At 31.1% G+C, this 27,230-nt stretch overlaps 1 protein-coding gene and 1 long non-coding RNA gene across 7 annotated transcripts; both read right to left on the reverse strand.

The window, feature by feature from the left end:
- Positions 1 to 12,357: 12,357 nt before the first annotated feature.
- LOC128200388 (uncharacterized) lies at positions 12,358 to 21,060 on the reverse strand. Of its 2 annotated transcripts, none has more exons than XR_008252714.1 (3): positions 20,697 to 21,060; positions 20,460 to 20,596; positions 12,358 to 19,725 (listed from the first exon to the last, which is right to left on the reverse strand). It is a non-coding gene; the product is annotated as an uncharacterized LOC128200388 (long non-coding RNA). The 2 variants fall into 2 exon arrangements; XR_008252713.1 differs by having other exon boundaries at positions 20,693 to 21,060.
- Positions 21,061 to 21,640: 580 nt separating this feature from the next.
- On the reverse strand, positions 21,641 to 27,067 carry LOC113515856 (uncharacterized). 5 transcript variants are annotated; one of them, XM_052893690.1, is made up of 8 exons: positions 26,967 to 27,067; positions 25,618 to 25,758; positions 25,208 to 25,236; positions 24,800 to 24,873; positions 24,234 to 24,322; positions 23,512 to 23,544; positions 22,453 to 22,576; positions 21,641 to 21,949 (listed from the first exon to the last, which is right to left on the reverse strand). In XM_052893690.1, exons 2-8 carry the CDS (start codon positions 25,676 to 25,678, stop codon positions 21,799 to 21,801), a joined length of 561 nt encoding a protein of 186 aa, XP_052749650.1. In that variant the 5' UTR covers positions 25,679 to 25,758; positions 26,967 to 27,067; the 3' UTR covers positions 21,641 to 21,798. The 5 variants fall into 5 exon arrangements, with proteins under 5 accessions (XP_052749650.1, XP_052749651.1, XP_052749652.1 ...); XM_052893691.1 differs by lacking the exon at positions 26,967 to 27,067 and adding an exon at positions 25,971 to 26,036; XM_052893692.1 differs by lacking the exon at positions 26,967 to 27,067 and adding an exon at positions 26,011 to 26,029.
- Positions 27,068 to 27,230: the final 163 nt, after the last annotated feature.

The following is a 27,230-nucleotide window of genomic DNA, read 5'->3' on the forward strand; positions in this document are numbered from 1 at the left end:
AGCGCTTTTAGATGGAGAGGAGGGAATGAGAAGAAGGATTAAAGATGAGAGGAATGACTTGTAATTCCACGTTAGTAAGATGAGATGACTGACCAATTTTATCTTCATCTGTCATTCCACGTTAGTAGCTGGCCAACGAATACTAATAGGTAACGTAATCCTCGCCATTTCTTCTTCAACCGTTAAAAACAAATGCTTATAATAAATATAGAATTCTATCTCAACATCATCATCAAATCAGCCTTTAACAGTCCACTGCTGAATATAAGCCTCTCCCTTGGGGGGGTTTTGCCAGTAGTTGCCACGTTTGGCAGGCGAATTGGCAACTACAGGCTTTGGAGATGTTTTAAGAGGTACGCTGCTGCATAGCCAGCTAACAACGTTTTTGAATATTCGTGAAATTAATAAATATTTTTTTCTAATTGGAGTTTGAATAAAGGCGAAGATACAAAAAACACCGGCAAAATAAACACGTACTTGCACCTCTTTAAATTCGTTGAAAAAGAAACAAATAAATTTAATGTATAAATGAAAACATGTCTTGAGCCAACCATACATAAGTGGAAAATATTATCCTACTCATATTTTCGTTTTCAATTATGTAGATACCATCTCATGCGTTCTAAATTACCCGTAATCTTTACCCCTCGGGGTATGTTTAATATTAAATGTAGCTTATTCCTGTAATATAACATCAACAATGTCATTACATTATTTAGCATTTTGCGAAAAAAAAAGCACGGAGCGTACTGTGAGCTACGCTAAGCGAACCGAACATCGTTTAGATTAGCTGGCTTAGCATACATTCTACCGCATGAGCTAGGGGGGAAAGAGATTGTTAGTAATGAAGTTTAATGGCCCCATTGCTGGCAATGTATCCTATCAGGTCAACCTCCACGCAGTTCCCCCTGAAAACCATTGTGATTGTCTTGCTGAATTCGTCACAATGGTCTAACTGACCTGCTTTCATCCTCACCTATCATTTCTAACTGCATGGATCCACGCTAAAACCACAGTATACGTAATAGCTATAATTAAAATTATGACACTAAAGCTATAATAACTAGACAAATAATTGGAAAGTGATATTTTTCACTCCCACACAAACAGTATTTATTTAGTAGTAAGTAGCCTATCTGACGTTTCTTATGGTAATCATCATCATCATCAAGGTGTTATCACCATCACCTTGTTAGCACTAAGCACGAATGTTCTTTGAATAATGTAACATCTTTGACTTTACCGTGTTTAAGCAAATAAAGATTATTATTATTAATCTATGGGGGAAGCCTGTGTTCAGCAGTGGATAAATAATAGCTGATATGACGATGGTAATAAAGTATCTAGCTTATATACGTTTAACTAGCTCGCATCTTAATTAACAGTATTAAAAAACAAGCTAAAGCTGAATGTAGTGAAATTCGCTTGACTTAGCTTAGCTGTCAGTGTAAATGGATTACGTTTAATGTTTCTCGAATGTATTTATTTATATATATATATTTCATACATACGTATGTGCAGATCTTTAACACGTTTATACTACACAAAAATTGGAAGAGTATGGGGAAAACGAAAATTCGCTAGCTACTAGGGATGGAAGTTATAACATTATGTGAAATTATTTCTTATTTTCATATCCTTTAATTATATTTTACTTGGCTCCCTTAATATAGACCGCAACATCAAAAAAATCGCAGGTGTGTTGGCGGGCTTTTAGAATACACTTTTTTTATGCAACTTAGAATACCAAACAAGATGACGGCCCTCCTGATGAAAACTTAATTGTCGCCTATAGACTGCCGTAATGCCATATCTGTTTGGAAGTACTGCACCTACGTACCAGCCTAGTCGACTGTGATTTTATTTTGTACCTTATAACCGAGAACTGTTTAAGAACTTTATCAATCACAATGAAATCCTATTCTCTCTTAATCTCTTATTAGAGATAGCTCGCCTTTGTACATTATGTTTATAATGAATTGTGATTAACAGTATGTTTTGTGTACAATAAAAGAATAAAGAATAAAGAAAATCCTGAATGAATTTTTCACTGAGCGCTATTCGTAACAGTGATATAAGAAGTAACAGGTCTGTTATATGAATTTGGATTTTATATGAAATTCCTTACGTTACTTGTCAAACAAGCGTACCTACCCAAGCCTATTCCCAACCAAGATTTTTAGAACTACTACCTACACATCTTCCGTAGTTTCGCGACCGGGCCTGCTTCCGTTGGTATTGGGAGCACGTCCGCCAAAATCTCAAAGGATTATTCGCATCACGCCTCCAGATAACTTTATCACGGTTATATCTCTTTGACTCTATGTGTTGGCCACTCGACATTATTCATGCCTGATTAAATAACTATATTTCGGTTAGCAAAGTGATAATTAAGCGTTTCCAAATAGAGGGAAACCGATCCTAATTATCTGATTACGATGAAACAGCAAAATGAACGTGTTCAGTGAGAGCGTTATCTATATTTAAGCTCGCTTCTGTGAGTACGTCAATATTATCTAATAGGTAGTACGTAAACGAAGACAGATGCTTTTAATACAAAGCGACTGGATTTGGAAGAGAAAGGACGTAGATGCAAACATTTGCCAATTACGAAAACATCTAATATATAAAATTCTCGTATCACGGTGTCTGTTACTAAACTCCTCCAAAACAGTTTTACAGATTTTTATGAAATTTTGTGTGCATATCCGGTAAGTCTGAGAATCGGCCAACATCTATTTTTTAGACCCTCAATGATAAGGGTGACCCACCCCTAAATATGGTTTTTATTTTTTTAACAAAATTGTCTACTTTTATTTTATTATGATTTAGTATAGAAAAAAACATACAACTCTAAATTTTCACGCTCATACGATCAACCCCTATTTTTTAATCGCGATTTTTATATTCTGCTATAGGTTTGCAAGATGGCAATCGAATATAATAATTGTAGTACGACAAATTTTCATGTATAGTTCTAGAAATAATGTATATGGTAAAACAACGTTTACCGAGTCAGCTAGTAACTATATATTAATTACCACCAGCGAACAAAGATTGGAGCCAAAAGTAAACCCAAGCAAATAGCAGTCAGGAAAAGTCCACCCGGGTTGGCGCCAATTGCTCTAAGTTGAGAATTTGTGCTTCTATTGTAAAGCACGAATACAGAATGAGCTTTTTACAAGACGACCATATTGCCACGATGCATTCAGCAAACAGACTTCCAGTGAGTTTCTACTCTCACTAGTTTTACAAAAAGATAAAATGCAAATACGCGAGACTTGTTGAGTACAAGCGAAAGTGACGATAATGATCAATAGTGTACAAACTAACGCCCTTATTTTTAAAAACATCAAAAGCCTTAGGGGGTATCCATTAATTACGTGAGCTCTTTTTCGATCAGTTTAGACTCCTCCCCTTCCTTAGGTGAGATTTAGTGAGGTTTGCCTTGACCCCCACCCCCCACCCCTTACGTGAGATTGATGCAAAAAATATTTTAACCTTAATTTATATTTATTATTCGAGAAAATAATAAATCGTTCAGGTATACTATAATTAATGTATTTAAATTAAATAAAATTCAAAGTAAAAACATAAAAACAACACTTTCTTTTAAATTTTTACTTAATCCATGGAGACTCGTGTATTTTTTCAATCGAAATAATTGGACACATATCATCTGGGACTTCTAGTAGTGCAGAAAGACAATCACTGGAAACGTCTACGTTTATTTTTAATATTTTAGTAATATCTTTAATATTTTATATTTTTTGAAGTTGACGTGAGATTTTTGATTATCCCCCCCCCCCTCGGTTTAAATGAGATTTGGTGAGAATTCATTAGGTCATTCGTTAATCATCCTCTCCCCCTCTCTATTCTGAGCTCACGTAATTAATGGATGCCCCCTTATAACCTACTTCAACTTTTAAAGTGTATCGTCGCTTTCTTTTATGCTAAATTCTTAATTTGAAGAAAAGTGACAAAATACAGTAATAGTTAAAAAAGGTTTGTAGTGGGTTTTAATTTTTATGAAAAAGGGGATTAATTTAAAACAAAACTAAAAGTGACCAAAAAAGAACAAAGGGATTTTGAAATCTAGCAGACCATTACTAGCAATATAACTGACCTGCAATTATATTCTGTAAAATTTTTATGTTACATTTCGCTACTCACTTTATTTTCACTCACATTTCTTCTATATATTCACTTTTTTATATTCTGTAGGCTTTGAAATTGACAAAAGAAATTAATTTTTAAAACAAGTTTGTCGTGTTAAAACATGCAAATACTAAATTTCTGCTAAAGATCAGACTGTATGGCTGAATTCCTTTGTTCCTATTGTTTATAAATTGATACTATTACTACTTAAGTGACTTTCCTTCTTTTCTTAAATGTCATGTCGAAAAAAAAAGCGCGGGAAACGTTTAAAAAAGCGGGAGTGTTTTTTGATCTTCTTTAAATTAATTTTATTTTTAATTATATAAGGATTAGTTTTATTTATATATTGTGTATTAGATTGTATATATAATTGTATATTTTGTAGTAATAGTGTTTGTTGCTGTAAATATTGGTAAGTAAATTACCTATATTAATTAGACATTATGGATCCACCTATAGACCCTGGGGGGACAACCCCCAGGTGTCTGCAAATATAACTATCCCATTTAATAATAGTTTTGATATATTGGGTGAATCTAGTATGGACACAGATGGTTCTAGCGTTGCAAGTTCTAAACGTAAGCGAGTACGTGGCGAACGTCGCATTTGCAAACATTGCAATAAAAAACGAAGGAGGCACACCAAAGGTCTCGAATCTAAAATTAAAGATAGTGATTGTCAATGTATTGAGGATGAGAATCAAACTCTAGTATCAATACCAGTTGTAAATAATACCGAGTCTGTTAAACCTGCTTCTCCACCCAGTACTTTAAGCAGAACTTTGTACAATGCCGAGGATGTAGCTCCTTATGTCGTTCATGTACAAAAAAATGAAACACATCCTAATGATAACACTACATTACATCCTATTGCATTTGGTCGCTTTTTACACACTAATAAGATAAATAATATAGTGAATGGTAGCCTCAAAAGAATAGGAAGAAACCGTTTATCGCTTTCTTTCTCAAATTTTGAAAATGCAAATGCATTTTTAAATAATAGTCACTTAGAAACACATAATTTTAAGGCATTTATACCTTCTTTCCATGTAACCCGTATGGGAATTGTGAGGGGTATTCCTAAAGATTGGACAGAAGAGGAAGTAATCCAAAATATATCAGTACCTATAGGTTGTGGGAGAATTCTAAAAACCAGAAGAATTAAGAAAAAGACCATTAATGAAGGACAACCAAGTTTTATTAATACTGAAACCATTGTTATTACTTTTGATGGACAAATATTACCAAAAAGAGTATTTATGTTTTACACATCATTAACTGTAGATTTGTACATTTACCCCACTATCCAATGCTATAACTGCTGTAGGTTCGGACATGTCAAGATGCAGTGTCGTTCAAATCCTCGGTGTTATAAATGCAGGCAAAATCATACAGGTGATAAATGTGAAGTAGATGAGGAAAATGTTTCTTGTATCTTGTGTAATGGTTCTCATTCAGCAATTAGTAAGAAATGTCCTGAATATGCACGTCAGAAAGCCATTAAAGAAACAATGGCCCACAGTTGTGTTTCTTATGCTGAAGCATCAAAATTTCATCCTCCCACTTCTAAACTATATTCAGATGTATTAACATCATCATCTCCGTCCAATAAATCTCATTTTCAATCTTCTTTCCTCAAAGAGAAATCATCATTACCACATATTCAATCATCACATAAAAAAACAGTTACACTTAAACCACGCTCTCCTCAAAAAGCACAACAAGGATATGATCGTTCTGCCCATGAAGCCATAGTTAAGGAATATAATATTCCTGCTCCCTCTAATGGTTGTGCATTATCATCAAATAATATTGACAATAATCAATCCATCTTTGATATTATTCTCATGCTTATTAAAGTGTTATCGCAATCGAAAATGATACAAACAACTTTACCACCGTCCAACGATGCCATTTACAATGTATTTTCTCAATTATTAACTTCTCACAATGGATTACAAAGTCCTAATAATTCAGTGGAACTGTCGTAGCATAACAAACAAGAAATCAGACTTATTTTATTTGATTAATAAATATAATCCTTTTATAATAGCTCTCCAAGAGACTTGGTTAAAGCCAGGATATCCTTTTAGGATTTCAGGCTTTACAAGTCTCCGTGATGATAGAGCTGACGGATATGGCGGTGTTGCCATATTGGTCAAAAACTCCCTTCCTTTTTCTTCTTTTTCGCTTCCTGTATATAGCGGCATTAATGCAGCTGCTATAATTATAAATGGTATCTGTTTTGTTACTTTATATATTCCTGATCCTACATGCCAAATATATTCACAACTAGAACAATTATTTTCAATTTTACCTAAACCTTTTCTCGTAATGGGCGATTTTAATGCTCAACACCAATCGTGGGGCAGTTCTACTTCTAATTTTTATGGTGGAAAACTCCTGACGATAATTGACACTTACAACTTATGTATTATTAACTCAGATGTACCAACACGTAGAACTGCACCGAATGAAGGGTTTAGTGCTCCTGACATTTCAATATGTTCTTCTGATTTAGCTTCTTCACTGTCGTGGTATCCTCATTCCTCTACTTTCGGAAGCGATCACTTTCCCCTCATTCTTTCTTTTCCAATTTCCATTCCCTCAAGTCGAAAGAGTGGTCCTCGGCTTAAATATAATTTATCAAATGTAGACTGGAATATTTACAAACAATATTTAGATAATAAAATATCGGAGTTACCTATTGTTTACCATGGAAATGAACATCAATGTTGTAATGACTTGATGATAAATATGAAGGAGGTTGCTGATTTATTATTTCCTGTTAAAAATAGTGCTTCAGGGAAAATTCCCTCGCCACCTTGGTGGGACAAAGATTGTACGGAAGCAATTAAAAATCGTAAAGAGGCTGAAAAAAATTATAATAATTACATGACACCAGAAAATTTTGAAATTTACACCGCAGTTTCACGTTCTACTCGAAAACTACTGAAAAAAAAGAAATTAGAAGGCTGGAGAAGATTTTGTTCTTCTATCTGTCCAGAAGTTAATTCATCAGTCGTTTGGAATAATATTAAAAGATTCAGATCTGCCTTTAGTGATCATACATCACGTTCTGCACTCGATTTAACTTTAGCGAATAAATTTTTAGATCGTCTTGCTCCTAGTTATGTGCCGGAATGCCTTTACAATATTTCTCTATCCGTCTCTGACGAATTATTCGAACTTGACTCTCCTTTTACTCTAGTAGAACTTAAAGGTGTTCTAGCTTCTATTAAAGACTCTGCACCGGGAGAAGACGGTATACCGTATTCCTTTTTTAAAAATGCTAGCGATGCGACATTAATTTACTTTTTAAATATAATTAATTCCATAATTATTTCGGGAAATATACCTACTTCATGGAAGTCTCAGATTATTATACCATTTCTAAAGCCTCATAAACCACCTTCTGAACCATCTTCATACCGTCCTGTTGCACTTTCCTCTGTCTTACTAAAGCTAGCTGAACATTTAGTGAAAAACCGTCTAGAATGGTTTTTAGAAAGTAATAACTTACTATCCCCGAACCAGTTTGGTTTTAGGAAAGGTAAGAGCACCTTAGATAATGTGAGCATTCTTATTTCAGATATTCATATAGCTTTCTCACAAAATTTGTCAATCCTCTCAGCCTTTTTAGATATAAATTCTGCCTATGATAATGTAATAATTTCTATTTTAAAAACTAAATTACAAGCTCTAAATGTACCGGTAATGCTTTCTAATTTCATTATTAATATTTTATCAGAAAGAACAATATATATGAATTTAGATGAAGATACCAAATTATCTAGAACAGTATGGAAAGGCCTTCCACAAGGATCTGTTCTCAGTCCAATCTTATTTAACATATACACATACGATCTAGAATTATTCCTTGATAAATCCGTCAAAATTTTACAATATGCTGATGATCTTTTATTATATTTTATTGCGAAGTCCATAGAATCTGCTTCTGCCAAATTATCTGATTCATTAGATTTGTTAAAAACGTGGTTAGATGCAAATGGTCTTAATCTTTCTGTAACCAAGAGTAGTGTAGTTTTGTTTTCAAGAATGAGATCACCGCAACAAATTAAGGTGCTTTATGATAACTCATACATTCCTATAAAGACTGAAATTAAATTTTTAGGTATCGTGCTAGATAATAAATTAACAGGTCTGTCCCACTGTAATTATATTTCTACGAAATGTGAGCGTAACCTCAACATTCTTAGGTGCCTTGCTGGAGTTTGGTGGGGAGCACATCCCGTTTCACTAAAACTTGCTTATAATGGTCTTATAAGGAGTGTCATTGATTATGGAACTTTTTTGTTAGCTCCAGGAAGTTCATTTGCTTTTAAGAAATTGGATTTAATTCAATCAAAGGCCTTGAGGATTATCTCTGGAGCAATGAAATCAAGTCCAATCAATGCTTTACAGCTCGAAGTCGGTGATCCACCTTTGGTTTTAAGAAGACAATATCTATCTGATCGCTTCTTTTTTCGTTGTTTACAATTATCTGATCATCCGCTTATTCAAAAGTTATCTCAACTACATATCTTTATTTCGTCTTCATCTTATTGGAAACATAAAAAACCTCCATGTTTAATACAAAGTTATGAAAAATATAAATCCATAGAATCTCCCACTTTTACATCGTCCTGTTTTCCCATTTATAAATGCTCATATCAATCTTTAGTTTTATCTCCTAATATTAAATATGATTTTGGGTTATTAAAAAATGATTCAGAATTGAATGCCAAATTTATGTTTATAACTGACATTGAATGGAATGAATGGCACTACATCTTTACTGATGCATCAAAACCAGACAATAGCGGTTGTGTAGGTGTGGGTGTGTTTCATTCACAATTTAATATCGTTCAAAAAATTAAACTTCCACCGGAGTCTTCAGTTTTTACCGGGGAATGTTATGGTATTTTAAAAGCTGTAGAATATATACTTTTAATGAAATTACATAAGGCAATAGTTTTCACTGACTCTATGAGCTCTTTGCAAGCTCTAGCCAAATATCCGTTTAAATCAAAACCAGTTTATCCCATTATTTGTGACATAAGACAAAGTCTTTATCTTTGCATGTTGAGAGGTTATTCCGTTTCTTTTGCCTGGTTACCAGGACACAGTGGTATTAGCGGCAATGACAAAGCTGACCTTATTGCAAGAGAGGCTGTAACTTGTGGTGATATGTATCCGTATCATAATTACTGTAGTGACCTAGCTTGTCTCCCAAAAATATATTTAAGGTATGCCTGGAAGGAATATTGGGAAAAAACAAGTACAATAAAAGGAAGATTTTATCGCCTTATACAACCCGATATTCCTTTCAAACCATGGTTTTGTAAATTAAAGCTTGGAAAGACCGCAACAACTATTATAACTCGTATGCGTCTAGGTCACGTATGCACACCTTCTCATTTATACAAGCTTGGTATTGTACAAAGTTCGTCGTGTAATTGCGGTGCTGAAGTGGCGGACTTGAATCATATATTCTTCTCATGTTCTAAATTTGACCACACCTCCCTTTTTAATCATCTCCGATCCATCCGTGTTCCATTCCCAACTTCTATTCTTACTCTACTTTCTTCCAATGATCCTATTATCTATAAAATACTATCTTCATATATATATGATAACAATATTAAGATTTAGTTATATTACATGAATACATTTATAGTTGCATCAATTGCTTTTCCTATATATTTATAAGTATATTCTCATATGTACAAGTATATGTTTCATATCCTATAAATATCCTAGACCTAATCCTTATCCTTTCTAAATTCGTTTGTGTTAGGTATTTTTATTACTATTATCGTTTCCCCGTTTTGTTCTTGGCAAAATACCCTAATATCGGGGTGAACGCCACAAAAAAAAAAAAAAAAAAAAAAAAAAAAAAAAAAAAAATGTCATGTCAAAATGATCGTTGAATGTATAAGATGATGATGGAAAAAGGCGCAAAACGTTAAACTTGGCGATATTCTGAAGAATGAAACTAAAATTAAAATACTTGACGCTAGCAGAAATGGTCGTAAAAATAAAGACCGGTTACCATTGAAGAAAAGAAAGTGACTTCCTAAGGATGGTAGTATTTTTCCGCCATCCTAATGGCGGTGGCGGATAAATGGTGTCATTTATCTTACTTGCTAACAAAATATCAAATATAAAACACACACGGGTGTTCTTGTGAAATTAGATTTTTTTTTACAGAATAACTTCTTATATAATAATAACACACTTCATACTCACGCTTTCATCTGTCACTGGTACATCGCCGAAGTAAACTAATAGCACAGACGGAATACTATTCAGTTTTCATTTATCAAAAAAAAGAACACCTTATTTTGGCACGAACAATGAAAGCGTTGTAGATGGAAAAAATAAAGTCTTTCTATACATTTCATAAATCACGCGGGAAATACGCTTTGCATGCGCGAACTGGTAAGTACCGGACGAATTTTAAATTACATTACATATTGTATTCGATCTCAGTACATGGGAAATCAGTCTTGCGTTACTTTTAGACTAGCGTACAATGTATGGATTTGGTCAGAAAACATCATGCCAACGTTCAGTTAAATAATAAAATCACAACAGTGCCAATTCAAATGAAACAGTTTTAACTTTGTATTTCATATTTTTTTTTATTTTGGGAAATTACGACTATATACAATTATTATTGACTCTATTACGAGATCAAATCTTGAAATTGACCAGATATTACGAGAATTGTTGAATCTTGTGTTTACCATCAATAATATTAGGAAATTTAGATCTCAAGGTACTGTTGTATAAAATAATAAATATATTTAAGAATGTTATTTTTTGTTTTATTTTTGCTAAAAAAATTTTCATCGAATCGCACATCGAATTGCAATGTGACATAAAATTTATATGTTTCTTTCATTACATGGTTCATGTTTCAGTGAAATATTTATATTTTATTAATATCGAAAAACTACATAACCCTATTCGTTTCCATTTTCGAATATCAGGCTAGCCAACATACCGAGAAAAAGAATTTTTTTTTTCTGTTGATTTGATAGATATTACTGACCAAGTCATTTTACGTGGTTTATATGAAGTGTGGTTTCTTGTTCCTTAGTTATATACTCTTTAATAAGAAACGATCTCTTACTCGCGAACTCACAACAATTTTATAAGTAAAGAAGATGCTTTCAATATAATTAAAATGGAGTAGTAACTCCATCTACTCTATTGGCATACACTGGCGGAGTATCAGTGGGAGATAATAGGAGATGATCATGAGGATATGTTGGTTTAGCTAATAACTACAATGATTTCCAGGGGGAGCTATGTAATTTCTATGGAATTTGTAGTGTTTATGTGGAAAATGAAGCAGCCAACTGTCATATTTTCCTTTATACAAACTATATTACACTAATTAAATCAATAGTAACTTTCTTATTTGTTACATTAGACTTTCCTATCAGCGTATACCTACATATCATTACATTATTAGGCTTTTCCAAAATGCGTTTACTCTGACAAACCGATCGTGTACGACAGTGTTGCTAGACATAACTTCTAAATACCACAGAACTATTAACTAAATGAATGAATGAAGTAAATGAATGGAGATGTCGGTAGGGGCCGCCCTAGACGGACGTATGTGGACAAATAGGCGACGTGCTGAAGAAAGGCCAAATTAAAAGTACCCGTAACCGGCGAGCGTGATTTATGAATGTGGAAGAAGCGAAAGAGGTCTACTTGAATCGAAGCATTTGGCGTTCCATTGTTTCTGCCTACCCTAATAGGAGACAGGCATGACAGATATGAGATGAGATGAGAAACAATTTCTCCCTCCTGGTGCTAAAGATACGGAGAGAAGGGATTGTTAGTAATGTGGACTACCAGTCCTATTGCTACCAATATACCCTGTCAGGTTGACCTCCACGTGGTTTCCTTTGGAAACCAACTTACTAAAATTCAAATGTATTCATCATAATAGGCTAACTGACCTGCTTTTTCATTCTAAACAATCATCCCTCACTGGTACCCCGCCAGCGTATACCGTTAGCGCAGGCGGGGTTACCATTCCATTATCATCTATTTCAACAGTGCTAGAGATTACAGGCTTCGGTTATTCTAATATTAAGTTCACCATAACGACATTCTGTTTCTCTGAATAGGTACTTCAACTTATAAAGAGGAGCATTTTGAATTAAAAAAAAAATCATTTTAATAGTTTATTTCGACTAGTTAATAACTTCAAAGATGACTACAAAATATGTACTAAATACATTAATAATAATAGATTAAACATTCAGTCACACAATTGGCGTAATGGCAGTATCACTACCCTTTATTATAAATTTACACACGGAATAATCGTTTTTCATTATTGAATGAATGAAACTATTGTGATTCGGTGTATTTGGCACACATCGTTAAATCGAAATAATTTTATTATTTAACATTACTTGTGCTTACACAAACACCTAATAAAAAGTTTAGGTTTGATGAAATAACATCATAGATAAAGGAATAATATAACAACACTACGACGCTTGTAGGTGCTTTTAATGTTATAACTTAATATCAAAGCATAAAAATACCTATTACGTCAGAGATCGCATATCAACCATCAGACAAATACATAAATATCATCAAATATTTATTACATTATTCCATTCGTGTGTAAACGCCTTAAAATACTTATAACATTTTGTGCGCTGCATTTTGGCCCATAGCTGTGTCTTGATGCGTCTTTGGTCTCGTCATTCGATTATCTATCAGTTTCTATCCACTTAAAATGTTAAAACTAGTAAAAGTATAACATAGATACATTTTTTTTTATTTTCGATACTTGGGTATCTTATAATAAAAAAAACGAGAGATAATCACCAAAATTCGATTGACGCTGGATTCAATTTGAATACATCATTCAATATAAAATATGAAATTCATAATAGTGTAAAACAATATACAGATCTGTTGCTTTAAATGAGTTTGCCACAATACAAGATGTTAAACCTAGATGAAATGAAAGTTAAAGCCGGGTGGTTCAATAGGTTATTTGCAGCCTTGTAAGGCCTGATCTAAGAAATATTTTAAGCTGGACAATAAGCAATCCATGAAAATTCGACTATAAAAAATAATATGACTATAAAGTTTTAAGAGTTATTGCGTATATTAGTTCAATCTGTTGTACTCTAGAATTGCTACACATTTGAGAGCATACTCAAATTAACAAAAACAGTCAGTCTGACACTTCCAGCAGCAATAAAATAAAAACTTTATTTGGATTCAAAGAAAATACCTCATTAAAAAAGATTATAAACAAAAAAAAAAAGAAAAAATTAATATACATGTAAATTCTGTGAAAATAATTAATTCAACAATAATTAATGTGGAAGATTTAATTCAAACATATAATTTCAACCTAGAAATAAATGGTATTGCAAAATTTCTTATTTCTCTACAACTAGTTTGATAGCATCAATTGGTAATACATTAGGAAATAAAAAATAAATCTATTTATACCCTCAATTTTCGTTTTCTCTGAAACGCGAGACTAGTCATCATGGACTTAAGAGTCCATGATGACTACTCCACTAGTCCACTAGGATATGATCGATTTACGAACGTATTAAAACAACAGCTCTGTATTTAAACTTGAAATTTAAAGGGAAGAGAACACCAAAGACCCTTAATATATATTAGCCATAAGGGACTTACAGTGAAGATAAATAATTTAACAATTACAAACAAATATTGTTAAACATTGTACATACATATTTAATTACATTTCAGTAAATTCTCACAAACTTCGTTACTTTTTCAATCAATAGAAGAATAACAGTAGAGTGAGAACTCATACAATTTTTACTTAGGTATACAATTTCAATCCCTTGTAAAACGTATCTAATAATTCAATACAACTTAATAAAAAATATATATAAAAAATTATAAGTATTTTTATACATTATACATAAAAATGGACTAAAAATAACTTATGACAAAAAAATACACTTTATGACCTGCGCCAATAAGAAATTTTGTGTGCGGGCGAAATGCCCCTTCATAACTGATGAAAAACATTCGTCGATTTATGACCTAATAACCCGAATAAACATTTTTAATTAGACACTTAGTAATTTACTTCAAAATTGCAAATTCATGAGCGGGTGTTCAACGGTAGCTGAACTGCTAAACTGACCTGAACATGGCGTGGAATGTGCAAATTCCAACATCGTCCGTTTAAAAAATTTTCAATCATTCTCTATGATTTTAGTATTTATTTTTTCTAATATCGTATGCGTACACGTTGTTCAAATACATGGTTTACACAAATGGAAATTATGTACGCAAACAAAAAGCCATCATCTCTGCGCAGACAAAGTAAATTATTAAAATTCTAAATTATTGACTTACATGATTAAATAAATGCATAAAAAAATCAACATCTCTACTTATAATTAAATAAATGCACAAAATGAGATCAGCATCTATAAGTATAATTAAATAAATGCACAAAATGAGATCAGCATATATAAGTATAATTAAATAAATGCACAAAATGAGATCAGCATCTATAAGTATAATTAAATAAATGCACAAAATGAGATCAGCATATATAAGTATAATTAAATAAATGCACAAAATGAGATCAGCATCTATAAGTATAATTAAATAAATGCACAAAATGAGATCAGCATTTATAAGTATAATTAAATAAATGCACAAAATGAGATCAGTATCTATACTTATAATTAAAACGTGACTAGATCGTATCAATACTCGTACGTGTATCATAGATAACCTACCGTGCATATTTTATATGAAATTAGATGTGCCGATAACTTAATATCTGACTGAGCTTAAAGGACACTTTTTTTGTGTGTATCGCTGTACGAACAACATAGTAAAATCAAAATTAAATTCGTTGTAACGGAACACAACAATTTTAATTAATTTAAATAACTCAAATTATTTTTAATCATTTAAATTATCTAAAATGCTGTTCCACAAAAGTGAAATATATTGTTTTTCAGCAAATTCCTTAAATATAAAAAAAACAATAATCCAAATCGGTTTAACGGCACGTCGATTGTTATAATCGATATGCCGTTCTTCTTTCCAGCGTTACATAGGTTATTGCGTACTTGTTTACTTTTATTAATATAATATTGAAAGTATTAAATATAATTAATTAATTAAATTTATTTAATTAAACTTAATTAGTTTCCATCTATTAATATTACCTTTTAGATAAGTACGTACATATATATTGCAAAGATAATAATTCCGAATATTTTCCTGACTCGTAGAATATCCAGTTTCTATGTTAAATTCTACATTATATATTAGGAAAATAAAGATTTAAATACAAGATACAAATATTTTAGACCTTGAACACTTTCAATAGTAATTTTGCTCATCTATAACATCACATGAGATTTAGACGCTGGTTTACAGCTATTGGAATGGTTGCCTAGAAGATATTGCATTTATCAATAAGATCTTTTTTTTTTATTTAATTTAATTTACTTATTTTTTTTTTATTTACTACTGTAATCTTTTAAATCTCCGTGTATGCCCCGACATAGAATGGGACATCCCTTTCTTTCCCGTGGAAGGAAGGGCGAGGGATGGACAGTAGCGTCCCTCTTAAAACATCTCTAAAAGACTAACTGCCGTTGCCAACCCGCCTGCCAAGCGTGGCAACTACTGGCAAAACTTCCCTTATTCTTCCTTTACAGTTAACGGTTGAAATAACAATAATAATATTTTTTTTAAATGTTTCGCTCTTAAGACTTGTGCTAAACGATCCTACATATATATAAACAATAAATCTAGCCAACTATACCGCACTAGGTCTTCAAAAACAAACTTAGTTTCGCTAGTTACATTAGAGTGCATGAAAGGAAACAGTAAGTGTCAACGTTGTCGTATCCAGAACATGCAAAACCACACACACTTTTGAAGATAACACTAAAGTACCTACCAAACAAATTAAGACCCTCCTCTTTTTGTAATAAGCTTTAAATTAAACAGAAATATTACAGTGGATGTATTTTACTTTTAAGATAAACCTTCTGTATCGTCCCAAGCGGCGCTTCAATCAATCGATTATTCGATTCTTAATCGAATGTCCACATCTCGCGGATATGAAGCGATTACATTATTATTAAGTTGGAGGGCAGTTAGTTAACTCGTCCTTGCACTCGGCTTGAAATCAAGTAGTAAGTAAGTGCACGTACCTTCTTAAATATTGTAATCGCTTCATCCTCAATATCAGAAGTAAGGACAAACGTATTTCCACCGCTTAACGGTGTCCCTACACCTTCTAATAGTCAAAAATTTTAGGAATTAAAAATAATAATATAATAATAAAATGACAAAATCTAAAAGTTAATATATATAACTTTTATAAGTTTTAATTTTAATACATTAAACTAAATAAAATATTTTTTTAATAAAACTTTCTGTTAATTATCTAATATCTTTTGTAGTGAATAAAAAATTGGATCTATCTATCAGATATATTGAAATCTTTTCTTTTTTTTTAAGGTGGCTTAAAAATAAAATAAAGCAGTAATAAAGATTTTTTTATGCAACTTAGAGTGGTAAATAAGCTAACGGCTCACCTGATGGAAAGTGGTAACCGTCGCCTATAGACATAAACAATACCATGGACATTTATATATACATAGGTTTTTTTTTTACATCACAGAGGGCAAACGAGCATGCGGTGGTGATGATGGTGAGTGACTACCGCCGCCCATGGTCACCCACAACACCAACGGCATTGCAGGCGTGCTGTCGGCCTTTTAAAAGGGAATATGCTCTTTTCTTGAAGTTTATGTTGTCGTATCAGTTCGGAAATACTGCTGCTGGAAGTTGATTCCAAAAAGTGGTTGTGCGTGGAAGAAAGTGCCTTGAAAAACGCACGGTGGAGGACCACCACTCGTCCAGATGGTTGGGATGAAAGTTTAGTTTATGGCGGGTTGTACGATGGTGGCATAAGCCCTTTGTCATAAATAGAAAAAAAATATTTATAACGTGTATACCACTTTTCTTATTTAACGACTAAGCCAATAAATACGTTTTTATATAAGTATATATTATAGATGAAAACGATTAAGGCGAAAATTGCTTATCTATAAAATACCTGTGTCCAAGATTCTCTCTAGTAATATACGTTCTAAACTACGTTCTAATATATTAAATAGTATATAAAATAAGTGGGTGTCTCTACATATATTATAATTGCTCTAGTTGTAAAAATCGAAGTTATTAATATTAGTATACAGTATGTTAACTGACGTAACCTCTTACTTAAAACTATTCTTTTTTTTTTTTTATACAACTTAGAATGGCAAACAAGCTGACGGCCCACCTGATGGAAAGTGGTAACCGTCGCCTATACACATGAGCAGTACCATGGACATAACAGAGTATACTGTTTCGCCCATGATACCCCCCATGCGTTGCCATTCCTGAGGACTCAGGTGATATTCCTCTGTACCCAGTAAATTCACGCCATATCCCACCCTTCAAACCGAAACACAGCCATGCAAACACAACTGCTTCGCGGTTGAAACTCGAATGAGACAGAGGTACCCAAGCAATCGACTTTTGTACAAAGTTTTGTATTCTTAAATAGATAGATAGATAGTTACTTTTTATTGTTTCCCCCAAAAAATTACAATAGTAAACTTATTATAAATATAAATAATTACAATAATAGAATTATAAAAACATTTTTTTTCCTTGATTTTTTTTAATATCACCAAAACCCAACGGCACTACTCAATAATAGGTATGTACATATATTGTACTATGCATTTCCGTTGGTAAAGATACAGGTTGTTCTTTTTTTCGACAATTATATTTTTTAGTATTTAGTCATATATATTTTTAAATACTAACACTAGTTTTAGGAATTGGTTACGTTAATTAACATACTGTATAGTACCATTAAAATCTTATTAAATCTATCATTTTCACTTTCAAATGTTTAGACAAGTTTACATATACTATATATGTATATATACATAGGTATATACCTATTCGAAAGCTAGGAATAATATAAAAGATTCAATAATTGTTACATCTACTTTCTCATTTAAGTATATTCTCTAAACTAAATCTCACTATATCATAAAATTCTATTTTAACTTACTATATTTCATCTCTTTCTCTCTAGCTAAATTCCTAATTTGAGAAAAAGGGAAAATAGCACGATGTAATGTTTTTTTATGAATATGAGGGTACAAATATGACTACTTTTTTTTTTATTTACGATAGGAACTTCATTTGAGTATAATATCAATAATACATACACGTTTAATACAAAGGTTTCTCGGCTAACAAAACCAGCATAAAGCCGACGAAGAATCAAGGCAAAGATTGAGCTATAAAAAAATGTACATTACTTGATCAATCAAGCGACATTAACTACTATACTATACAGCCCTTTAGCCATTAGCGAATGATAATCGGTCAGAAATACGTCATCGCTGAGCGTACATGAGATAGAACGAGACAGCAATATTCGTCGTCTTATTCTTTCACGAGTGTGTATTAACGAAGACCTCTATTGATAAATTCGTTCGCCGCTTGTCTAGAGCGGTAGGTTTAAATTATTTCGTTAGAATTTTAAAAAACTAACACAGACAGAAATTTTATAAAACTATAATGTACCCTATTATACGTGTATACAGTAAAGGCTTGTTCACACGACACGGGATTCACTTACCATTAATATAATGTGGTATAAACATTTCTCTTAGTGTCGTCTACAGCACAGAGTAGCGTACATGAATACAATATATATATATATATATATATATATATATATATATATATATATATATATATAATCTAATATAAGAAATCTATAAAAAGTTGTTATAGTTATTTATTTATAAATTTAGTGCTCTTAGTAACAAAATTGAGATTTTGATGTTTAAATGTTTTCTACATATGACACTCTGGATTAATTGAAAATATAAAAAACATAGAGTCACTACTCTTAATTGCACAGAATTATATGAAAAATTGTAGCCAATACTCTCATATTACCTACTAATAATGTTGGAACCAAATAATTTAAGATCCAAGTCGTCATTTCAATGGAGGTTGGGTGAGCCATGCTTACCCCACAATCCTCTGACGCCCACCCTAGAATCATCTTATGCCCACCCTAAGATGCGAGCAAAGCTTTGCAAAGAGTACGTATGCGCCTTCCTGAACAATACCAGTATGAAAGACTGTTATTTGGTAATAGAAACAAGTATAAGACAAGTGAATTGAGAAGTACTCATACATTCAATTTTACACAAATTCTACCTCTGGTATATACATATCAGAGGCAATAAAGGTTATGTAACCTTACTATAATTACAAGCAAACTTGTTTATAAATACTTTTTCTTACAAGCTATAGTATAATACCAACATCTGGCACCATAATTGTGCAATGTTCGTTTGCTTGCAGCGATTGGCATTCACGTTTGGGATCCAACTTATCGAGGTCTACCTTAATGCCTTTCTTCTTTGCTGTTTCTATTATGTAACACTTCAACCGGAGATCACTGTAATTTGTAAACAAATTGTTGTTTAAACCTTAGTAATATTATAAATGAGAATGTAAGTTTGTTTGTTTGTTAACTGCCTTAACACCTTAAACAAGCACTATGAAATTTAGTATACACATAGAGTATGGGATGGAGAAAGTTATAGGCTACTTTACTTTATCCTAGTCAATGGACATATCCTGGTCACACGGATGAAGATATGGATAAATGCTAGTAATTAAATAAAATAATTAATTAAAATTGTAATTTTCACTAATATTGAAATAAAATTTTACTTAGAGCAGCTTTATAGACCTCCATATAGCTGTGAAATAGCTCCTTGTGACTTTTTGCTATATAATATATATGACTAAAAGTAATAAGTAACCCAGTAACCATCCATGATGTTCTAAAGCAATATAGCAAATATAAAGAACAATTGCTTCATTATTATTATAAAAGCTACTGCTTTAAATAATCATGATTAAGTATATCATTCAACTGTTGATCCCAATGCAAGACCTGATGACTCTTCTATGGTCCCATTGGAATTTGGTAAAAGAGGTAAATTGCCAAAAGAGCCATTATATTATTGAAGAGATATTGTAAACAAGTCTATTTAAATAAAGATTATTTCTATTCTATTCTTAGACTTGCAATTATTGTTATCAAAAACCTTTTAAAAATTATTTATCTTTGAACACGAATTTCTATAGAATAAAAAATTCAAACAAAGTAGTAAACACACTCACCTGAATTTCATACACAAACAGCATAAACAGCTCAATAGGGCCATGGTTATTAGCACTCCCATGGTGGCTATCACCATATCCAATAAACTGACTTCAATCATCATTACGTTTTCCAGTCAACAACACTCACTGGATCACTAAAGGAATGGAAAATACACAAAAAGGGAAATATTACTGAAATTTAGGAGAAATTGAAAATAATTTAATATCAATCTGAATATTCATGGACTTACCTACCTTCTGTATCTCGAGACCGAATAATTAAATTAATCAAGTAAAACCTCCATTATTTATTAATTTCCATCCATTAATTGTTTCTATCATCACCATAATATCTATTTAGCGTTTTACAAATAAATACGCTCAATCTATTATTATAAATAAAAAATAATCGAGAAATAATGGTAACAATATTAATCGTAAATCGTAAATAAATAAATACCTATATCTACTACAATCAGTTATTTACGAGTCGGCACTACTCTTATATTGCCAAAACTAAAACGAATCATTTAGGAGTATCAACACAATAAAATAAATTAATATTAATACTATTGTGCAGCTGTTTAAAATATAACTTTATATAAAATATCTATTTTCTAAGTTTCACAAAAGCTTTATAGTAAGAAAATCTTTTAATTCAATGAACTGGTTGCATAGATTCTATGCAAATGTTTTTGGAGTGACGCGGGCTAAATATTAGAAACTAAATTGAATGTCATCATACGGCAAAACAACCAATCACAAAATAAAATGAATCACCACTGGTCACACAAACCAATAGAAATAAAATAGGTCAAATATTTTAACGTTGATTGGTCATAATTCAAACTTCAATTTCAATTCTGTCCTCATTGACATTGACAGTACTATGTAATTTTAGGCTGCGTTCAGAAATCTAATAGTTTATCTATCCCCAAAATCGCTCATAGCTCATTATTCTTCAGTAACTTAAAGGTTTTTTAGTAGATTTATTTTTATTTAAATTTACACCGGCTTCCTGCGTCATTACTCTTAAAAAATAATGCATTTTATAAATGGATGTCGTTTATTAAACGCTGAAGTCAAATCATTACTGTACTTTGATATTAAATAACGGCATAGGGTAACCATGATTAGATGGAAAATTATAATACTTTTATTTTTATTTATTTTGTGATTATAAAAGAAATAATAAGTCCTCTCAATAAATTTATGTATTTCTGTAAAATTCATAAACAGAATTAAAAGGCAAAATTTATTTTGCAACGAATACGGCAATAAACAACTTATCAAAAAGAAGAGAAAACTTGGCGAAATAATAAAAATTTTCTTTTGCCCTTGGCACATCAACAGCTTCTCAAACAACAAAAACACCAGCACTTTCCACTATAACATTACAACTTTGCGATTCAGGTGTCTGTGGTGTCTTCATTATTGACTTTTTAGTTTTTTTATCTCTGTGCAACTTCTTGGCTAAAGCCTTTACATCATTTTTAAGTTTGCGATCTCTGAAATAAAAAAAAATAGACATATTACATCAGCAACTAGGCAAGAGGACTACCTACATAAATAAATTTTACTAAGTAATTTTATTTTTATGCAATAAATTCTTAAATATTCAAAAATTCTTAAAATTAAGATCTTAATAATACCTATTTGTTAGAAGAACGAGAGCTATGGATGTAATAATTTATGAAATAATTTGAGATGTCATAACGTCATAAGTTCCAAATATTAGATATACTACAGACAGAGAAAGATAAAAAGATAGACTAAGTATAACATAGTACGCACTTGTTTCATTTAAATTCAAAATTAATAGGAATATCTCGCTAGCAATCTTTGACATGGAGGTTGTTAACATTGTTTTAATTTGTATTTGACTTCACCTACACGATAACGGCTTTGGTGTTATGACAAACAAATAATAGATATAAACAGTAAAGATAAACAGATAATAAATATGTACTTAATTATTTTTGTCGCAAAAGTACCTAATACCATTACTTACGTGTAGCTTATGCGAATACAATATAAACATGCTGTAAGTACGCATATAGATGCAAAGGATATAAAAATTATTGCAGACACAATAATTCCTTTGAAGACTTTTTCAGCCTCAATTTGTATATTCTCTGGAAAAAAAATACACTTGTTATATGAAAATAATACAAATAAAAAAAGCAATAAACTGTATTCAAAATTTATTTTAGTTTGAGTAGATAATTATGTAAATAAATCTTTATTATTGTTTAATACGATTAACGAATAATTTCCAAGCAATATATTGTATGAACTGTCTTAACTGCAGTATGGTATGAAATCTAAGTGTATGAACAAGCAAACTTCCAACTTCTGCTATTTCGAATCAAATATTAATTCCGGGTTCAATTCCTATCACTTATAATGTTTATATCTTAGATTATATAGATAGAGCATCGAGTCTCAAAAACGTGTCAACTTTTTGTAAACTAATTGTCAAATTAGATGACTCATTTTTTTTATCCAGCTTTCTGTATATCTATGAGTACTTACGTATACAATGTATCTTGACGTATTATTTAATGAATAAAATTAGTATTTACGTATTGAAAAGATGCAAATTATAAATATGTATACAAATTAAATATGGAAATTATAAAGGAATCACTCATAACTATTTATCGCTCAAAATTATATGAAAAATTGATCCGTTTTTCTCGAAGCATTTGTATGGAGTCACTCTATCTATATAATCTAAGGTTTATATACTATTTCAGGTTATGGTTATTGTAAAATGAAACAAGTTAGTATACATGCATGCATAAAAAAAACATATTTTGGACAAGGAGTGAACCTGGTTCATTCCTAATTCATACGAGTATATCATTAGGAGTAAGTGTATTTTTAAATATACTTATTACAGATAATAATCAATAAACTAGGTTTTATCAGTATGGAGAAATAAACTAACCCAACAACAGTTTTAGTCATAAAAATGCAAACCACAAATTTGAAATGATCTGACGAACATTTATCTACAGTGGTTGAATTATATCTAACCATTATACATTTAGAAGACAAAACTTACTTGTCATCCCATTTTCGGTAGCACTATCGTGATCTGTAGACAAATACGTAACATTTTACAATGCCTATTTTACCAAATTTTTAATGTACCTAAATCGTATATTCGTTATAAAAAGTGCAGAGTTACGTAAATACAAAATTAGGCATTTTTTCTTATTTTAAAGTTAAAAACCCATCGCAATAATAACATGCAAAAAAAAATATAAAAATACCTAAATAATTAGGTAGTCTATTAGTTTAAACTCACATGCTATTACATGTGAATGCTGCAAGTTGTTTAAATTTTAGGTACTTGTATATAATAATAATAATACGATGCATACAAAAATAGTGTCGCTAAAAAGAAAATGTATGATACCTACTTATAAAGAAAGAGAACTAATCTGAGTTATGTCGAGGTGACATGAAATAGGATACGTAAAAATCACTTTTTTATTTATTTTATACTATTATTATATTACTTGTGACTGAGATTTAACTAGATAAGAATGGATGTGTATTATAGAATTATAAATTTTATAAGTGTTAATTAAAAAATCTTTGCACCCAATACAGATACTATAGTTAAATACCAAACGAACCTTGCACTGTATATGTAAATTATTTACTATATACTTGTATCTACTATGTAACAGCATTTTTAATTATTAGTTAGAATAAAATAAACAAAATTTTGCAAAATGAAATTAATAAACAATCATTGAATTTTCGTAAAATACTCGCCTGTTGAATCGTATGTAGTCATAATTGTTCGCATCAGATATTTTACATCCAACACGCATTCTTCACTTGTTTTGTTATAATAGTAAGCTCTGAAACCAAATTAAAAATCATAAAACATGAACACTGTTTTAAGGTTGATATTGCCATCTATCAAGATTTCCCCAAGTTGTTGACGCTTAGTTTCCAAAAGCATCCGCCTGAGTGGAACAGAATAAAGATTATTTAAATTTGAAATTAAATTTAAAATAGAATAATTTCCTTATCTATTGGGAAGTAAAAAAAATTCAGCATAATACTGTTCCAAATTTAAAATTTCATTATTCCCTGCTTTGGTTGGTTAGATTTATAGATATATGGTCACCCTATTAAAGATCGTATAGGTATTATATACTTCCTTACGTGTAAGTACAGTACAATACTCCTTGAAAAAATACGTTAATTCTATTCTTTAAATTTATTCTTTAGATTATGTGTATTAATCTAATAAAATGTCATTCAATTTCATGTGTCGTAATGTGAGAACAATATTGTGATCTGAAATGGTCAATTAATTAAATAATACGAACCTATCACAGCCGCATTTTTCATTACAGTCTACGGGACTAGACAAACAGTCTCCATCTACGCCACAACTCTTCTGCTGAAAAAGAAATAATATATATATCTAAGTATATTTTATAGTATAATTTAGCTAATTAAACCAGGCATCTTTACTTAATAAAAAATATCTTTTCATATATTATATCACAGTGATTTAAATGTTGAAAACAGTTAAGATTTTAGAATGATTCCAACTTGCGACTGCGTTTACTACATACTGGGGAATATATTATTATAATGTATGTGTTTATCTTGAACATATTTATTATCGTATTAATAATATTGTCACTAGCCATCAGGCGAATCGTATGGTTGATTGTTAATTTCATTATTTAAAGATATATTCTTATGCACTTGTACAAATAATAACTTACATTATCACCAGTAGCATCCACTAAAGTAACTGTAAAAAAATGAAATGATAAAATATATATACGTTATAATAAAATATATATAAAGGTAAACATTAATCATCATCATCAATTCAGCCATTATCCGTTCACTGCTGTACATAAGCCTCCCCCATAGACTGCCATAAAGAACGGCCCTGAGTTACCTGCATCCACTAACTCCCTGCCATGCATTTCAGGTCGTCACTACATCTAGTAAGGGGGTGTCCTGCATTACGTTTGCCCGTACTAGGTCGCCACTCAAGAACCTTTCTTCCCCATCGGTTGTCGGTTTTTCGAGCTATCTGACCAGCCAATTGCCATTTTAGCTTACTTATCCTTCGGGCTAATTAATACAAAAACATTAATATAAATATATAATTTTAAGTACTTACAAATAATCGAACTCAATCCCAAAATTATACATAATTGAACAAACTGGATTTGTAATAACATATCAAATATATTAAAATATACGTCGAACAGTACTGAAATCCACTATTGTAAGTATTATTCTTCAATCTTGCTCACAGAACCTAAAAAGAGTCCACCGTTACAGAAATAGCATTTGTTGCGTACAAATTCAAGTAGTATTGAACACTACAGATAAATTATTATATGAATGAATCAAATTTGTAATATTTTTAACTAATGTTTCCACTGATTAGGCCACAAGAAATTTATTAGCAAATATTATGATATAGCCAGACGCTTCTATTCAAACGTTTATATTTAAAAATAGATCAACCTCACGGTCTCAGAAATAACTGATAACTACGTACACATACGTGTTTCAATCACACAATATTTTTGTACTACGAACATTATTTTGTGTTTTTAATAAACTAGTCTAGTAGTAATCTTATAAATTTTAAACATGAAAAATAAATTCCCGCTAAATTTGGATAGAGTAGTTTATAGTAGCGCCTCTTTTATTTATTGTAAAAGGAACAATAAATAGACTAGGAACTCTACGAATAATCTAAGAATAAAATCATCATAGTTATTATTACCAGCCTACAATTAAAATAAATGCTTTATAAAGGCCTCTACACGATAAGTGGTACCTCTTACTTTTAATATTATTCCTAAATTAAATTATATTAACACAAAGTGACACCAAGAACAAATCTAAATACCTGCCTTGTGTGTTACTGTAACACACATGATTAAGAAAAAAATGTGTTACTTATTTTATATTATTTCCTTTTTTTCTCTTTCTTTTATCTATTAATATTTTTGTGTGCCAATTTATGCAAATAAATTATATATCTATGTATGAATTAGAAAACTAATTACTACTAATAATAAATACAAAATTCGACTGCATAAGTACATCATCAAAATGAAAAACTGTAAGCAAATTAACTGAGTTTGGTTGTTACATAGTATTTGGGATACAAAAGGAGCTAAGTTACTATCTATTTCGATAAATTAATGTACTTATTCCTGTGTGGTAGACAACGTTAAGGGTAAAATGTAATCTAAGAATCTAATATATAATAAAAAATAGTAAAAATACGAGGTGTTAATTTAAACTGCCTTTATGTCTATTATGTTAACATTGAGAAAATCTAAGTTTATTAAAATTTTATTATTTGAGAACAAAGGACTAATCGGGACTATATCGAACAGTACATGGCGTCAGGATTTGCTACCGTTCAACTCATTTTCAAATTAACTAGATTAAAACATATATTTATAATTATCGCTTAAAGTTTTAAGAAAAGGTTTTATATCTCACTTTTTATTTATAAATTAATTTACCGAACCACCCATACTTCGGTATTTTTAGCAAACTGAATAACGAATACAGGGTTAAAGTCCCAAACAGTTCGGTAGTAGACCAAAGACTAAATGTAATTATTACATAAAAACTCTGCCATATGTAGCAGTGATTTTGATACAAATACCGGAAACTAAGCTATTATAGCCCGCCTAATTGTATACAGTTACCATAATAACTCATGGTTGCTTACGACAATAAGAGCGTCACAAGTGTTCTGTT

This window comes from Galleria mellonella, unplaced genomic scaffold (genome assembly GCF_026898425.1).
Source record: "Galleria mellonella isolate WM207_F2 unplaced genomic scaffold, CSIRO_AGI_GalMel_v1 utg184, whole genome shotgun sequence".
NCBI classification, from domain to species: Eukaryota; Metazoa; Arthropoda; class Insecta; order Lepidoptera; family Pyralidae; genus Galleria; species Galleria mellonella.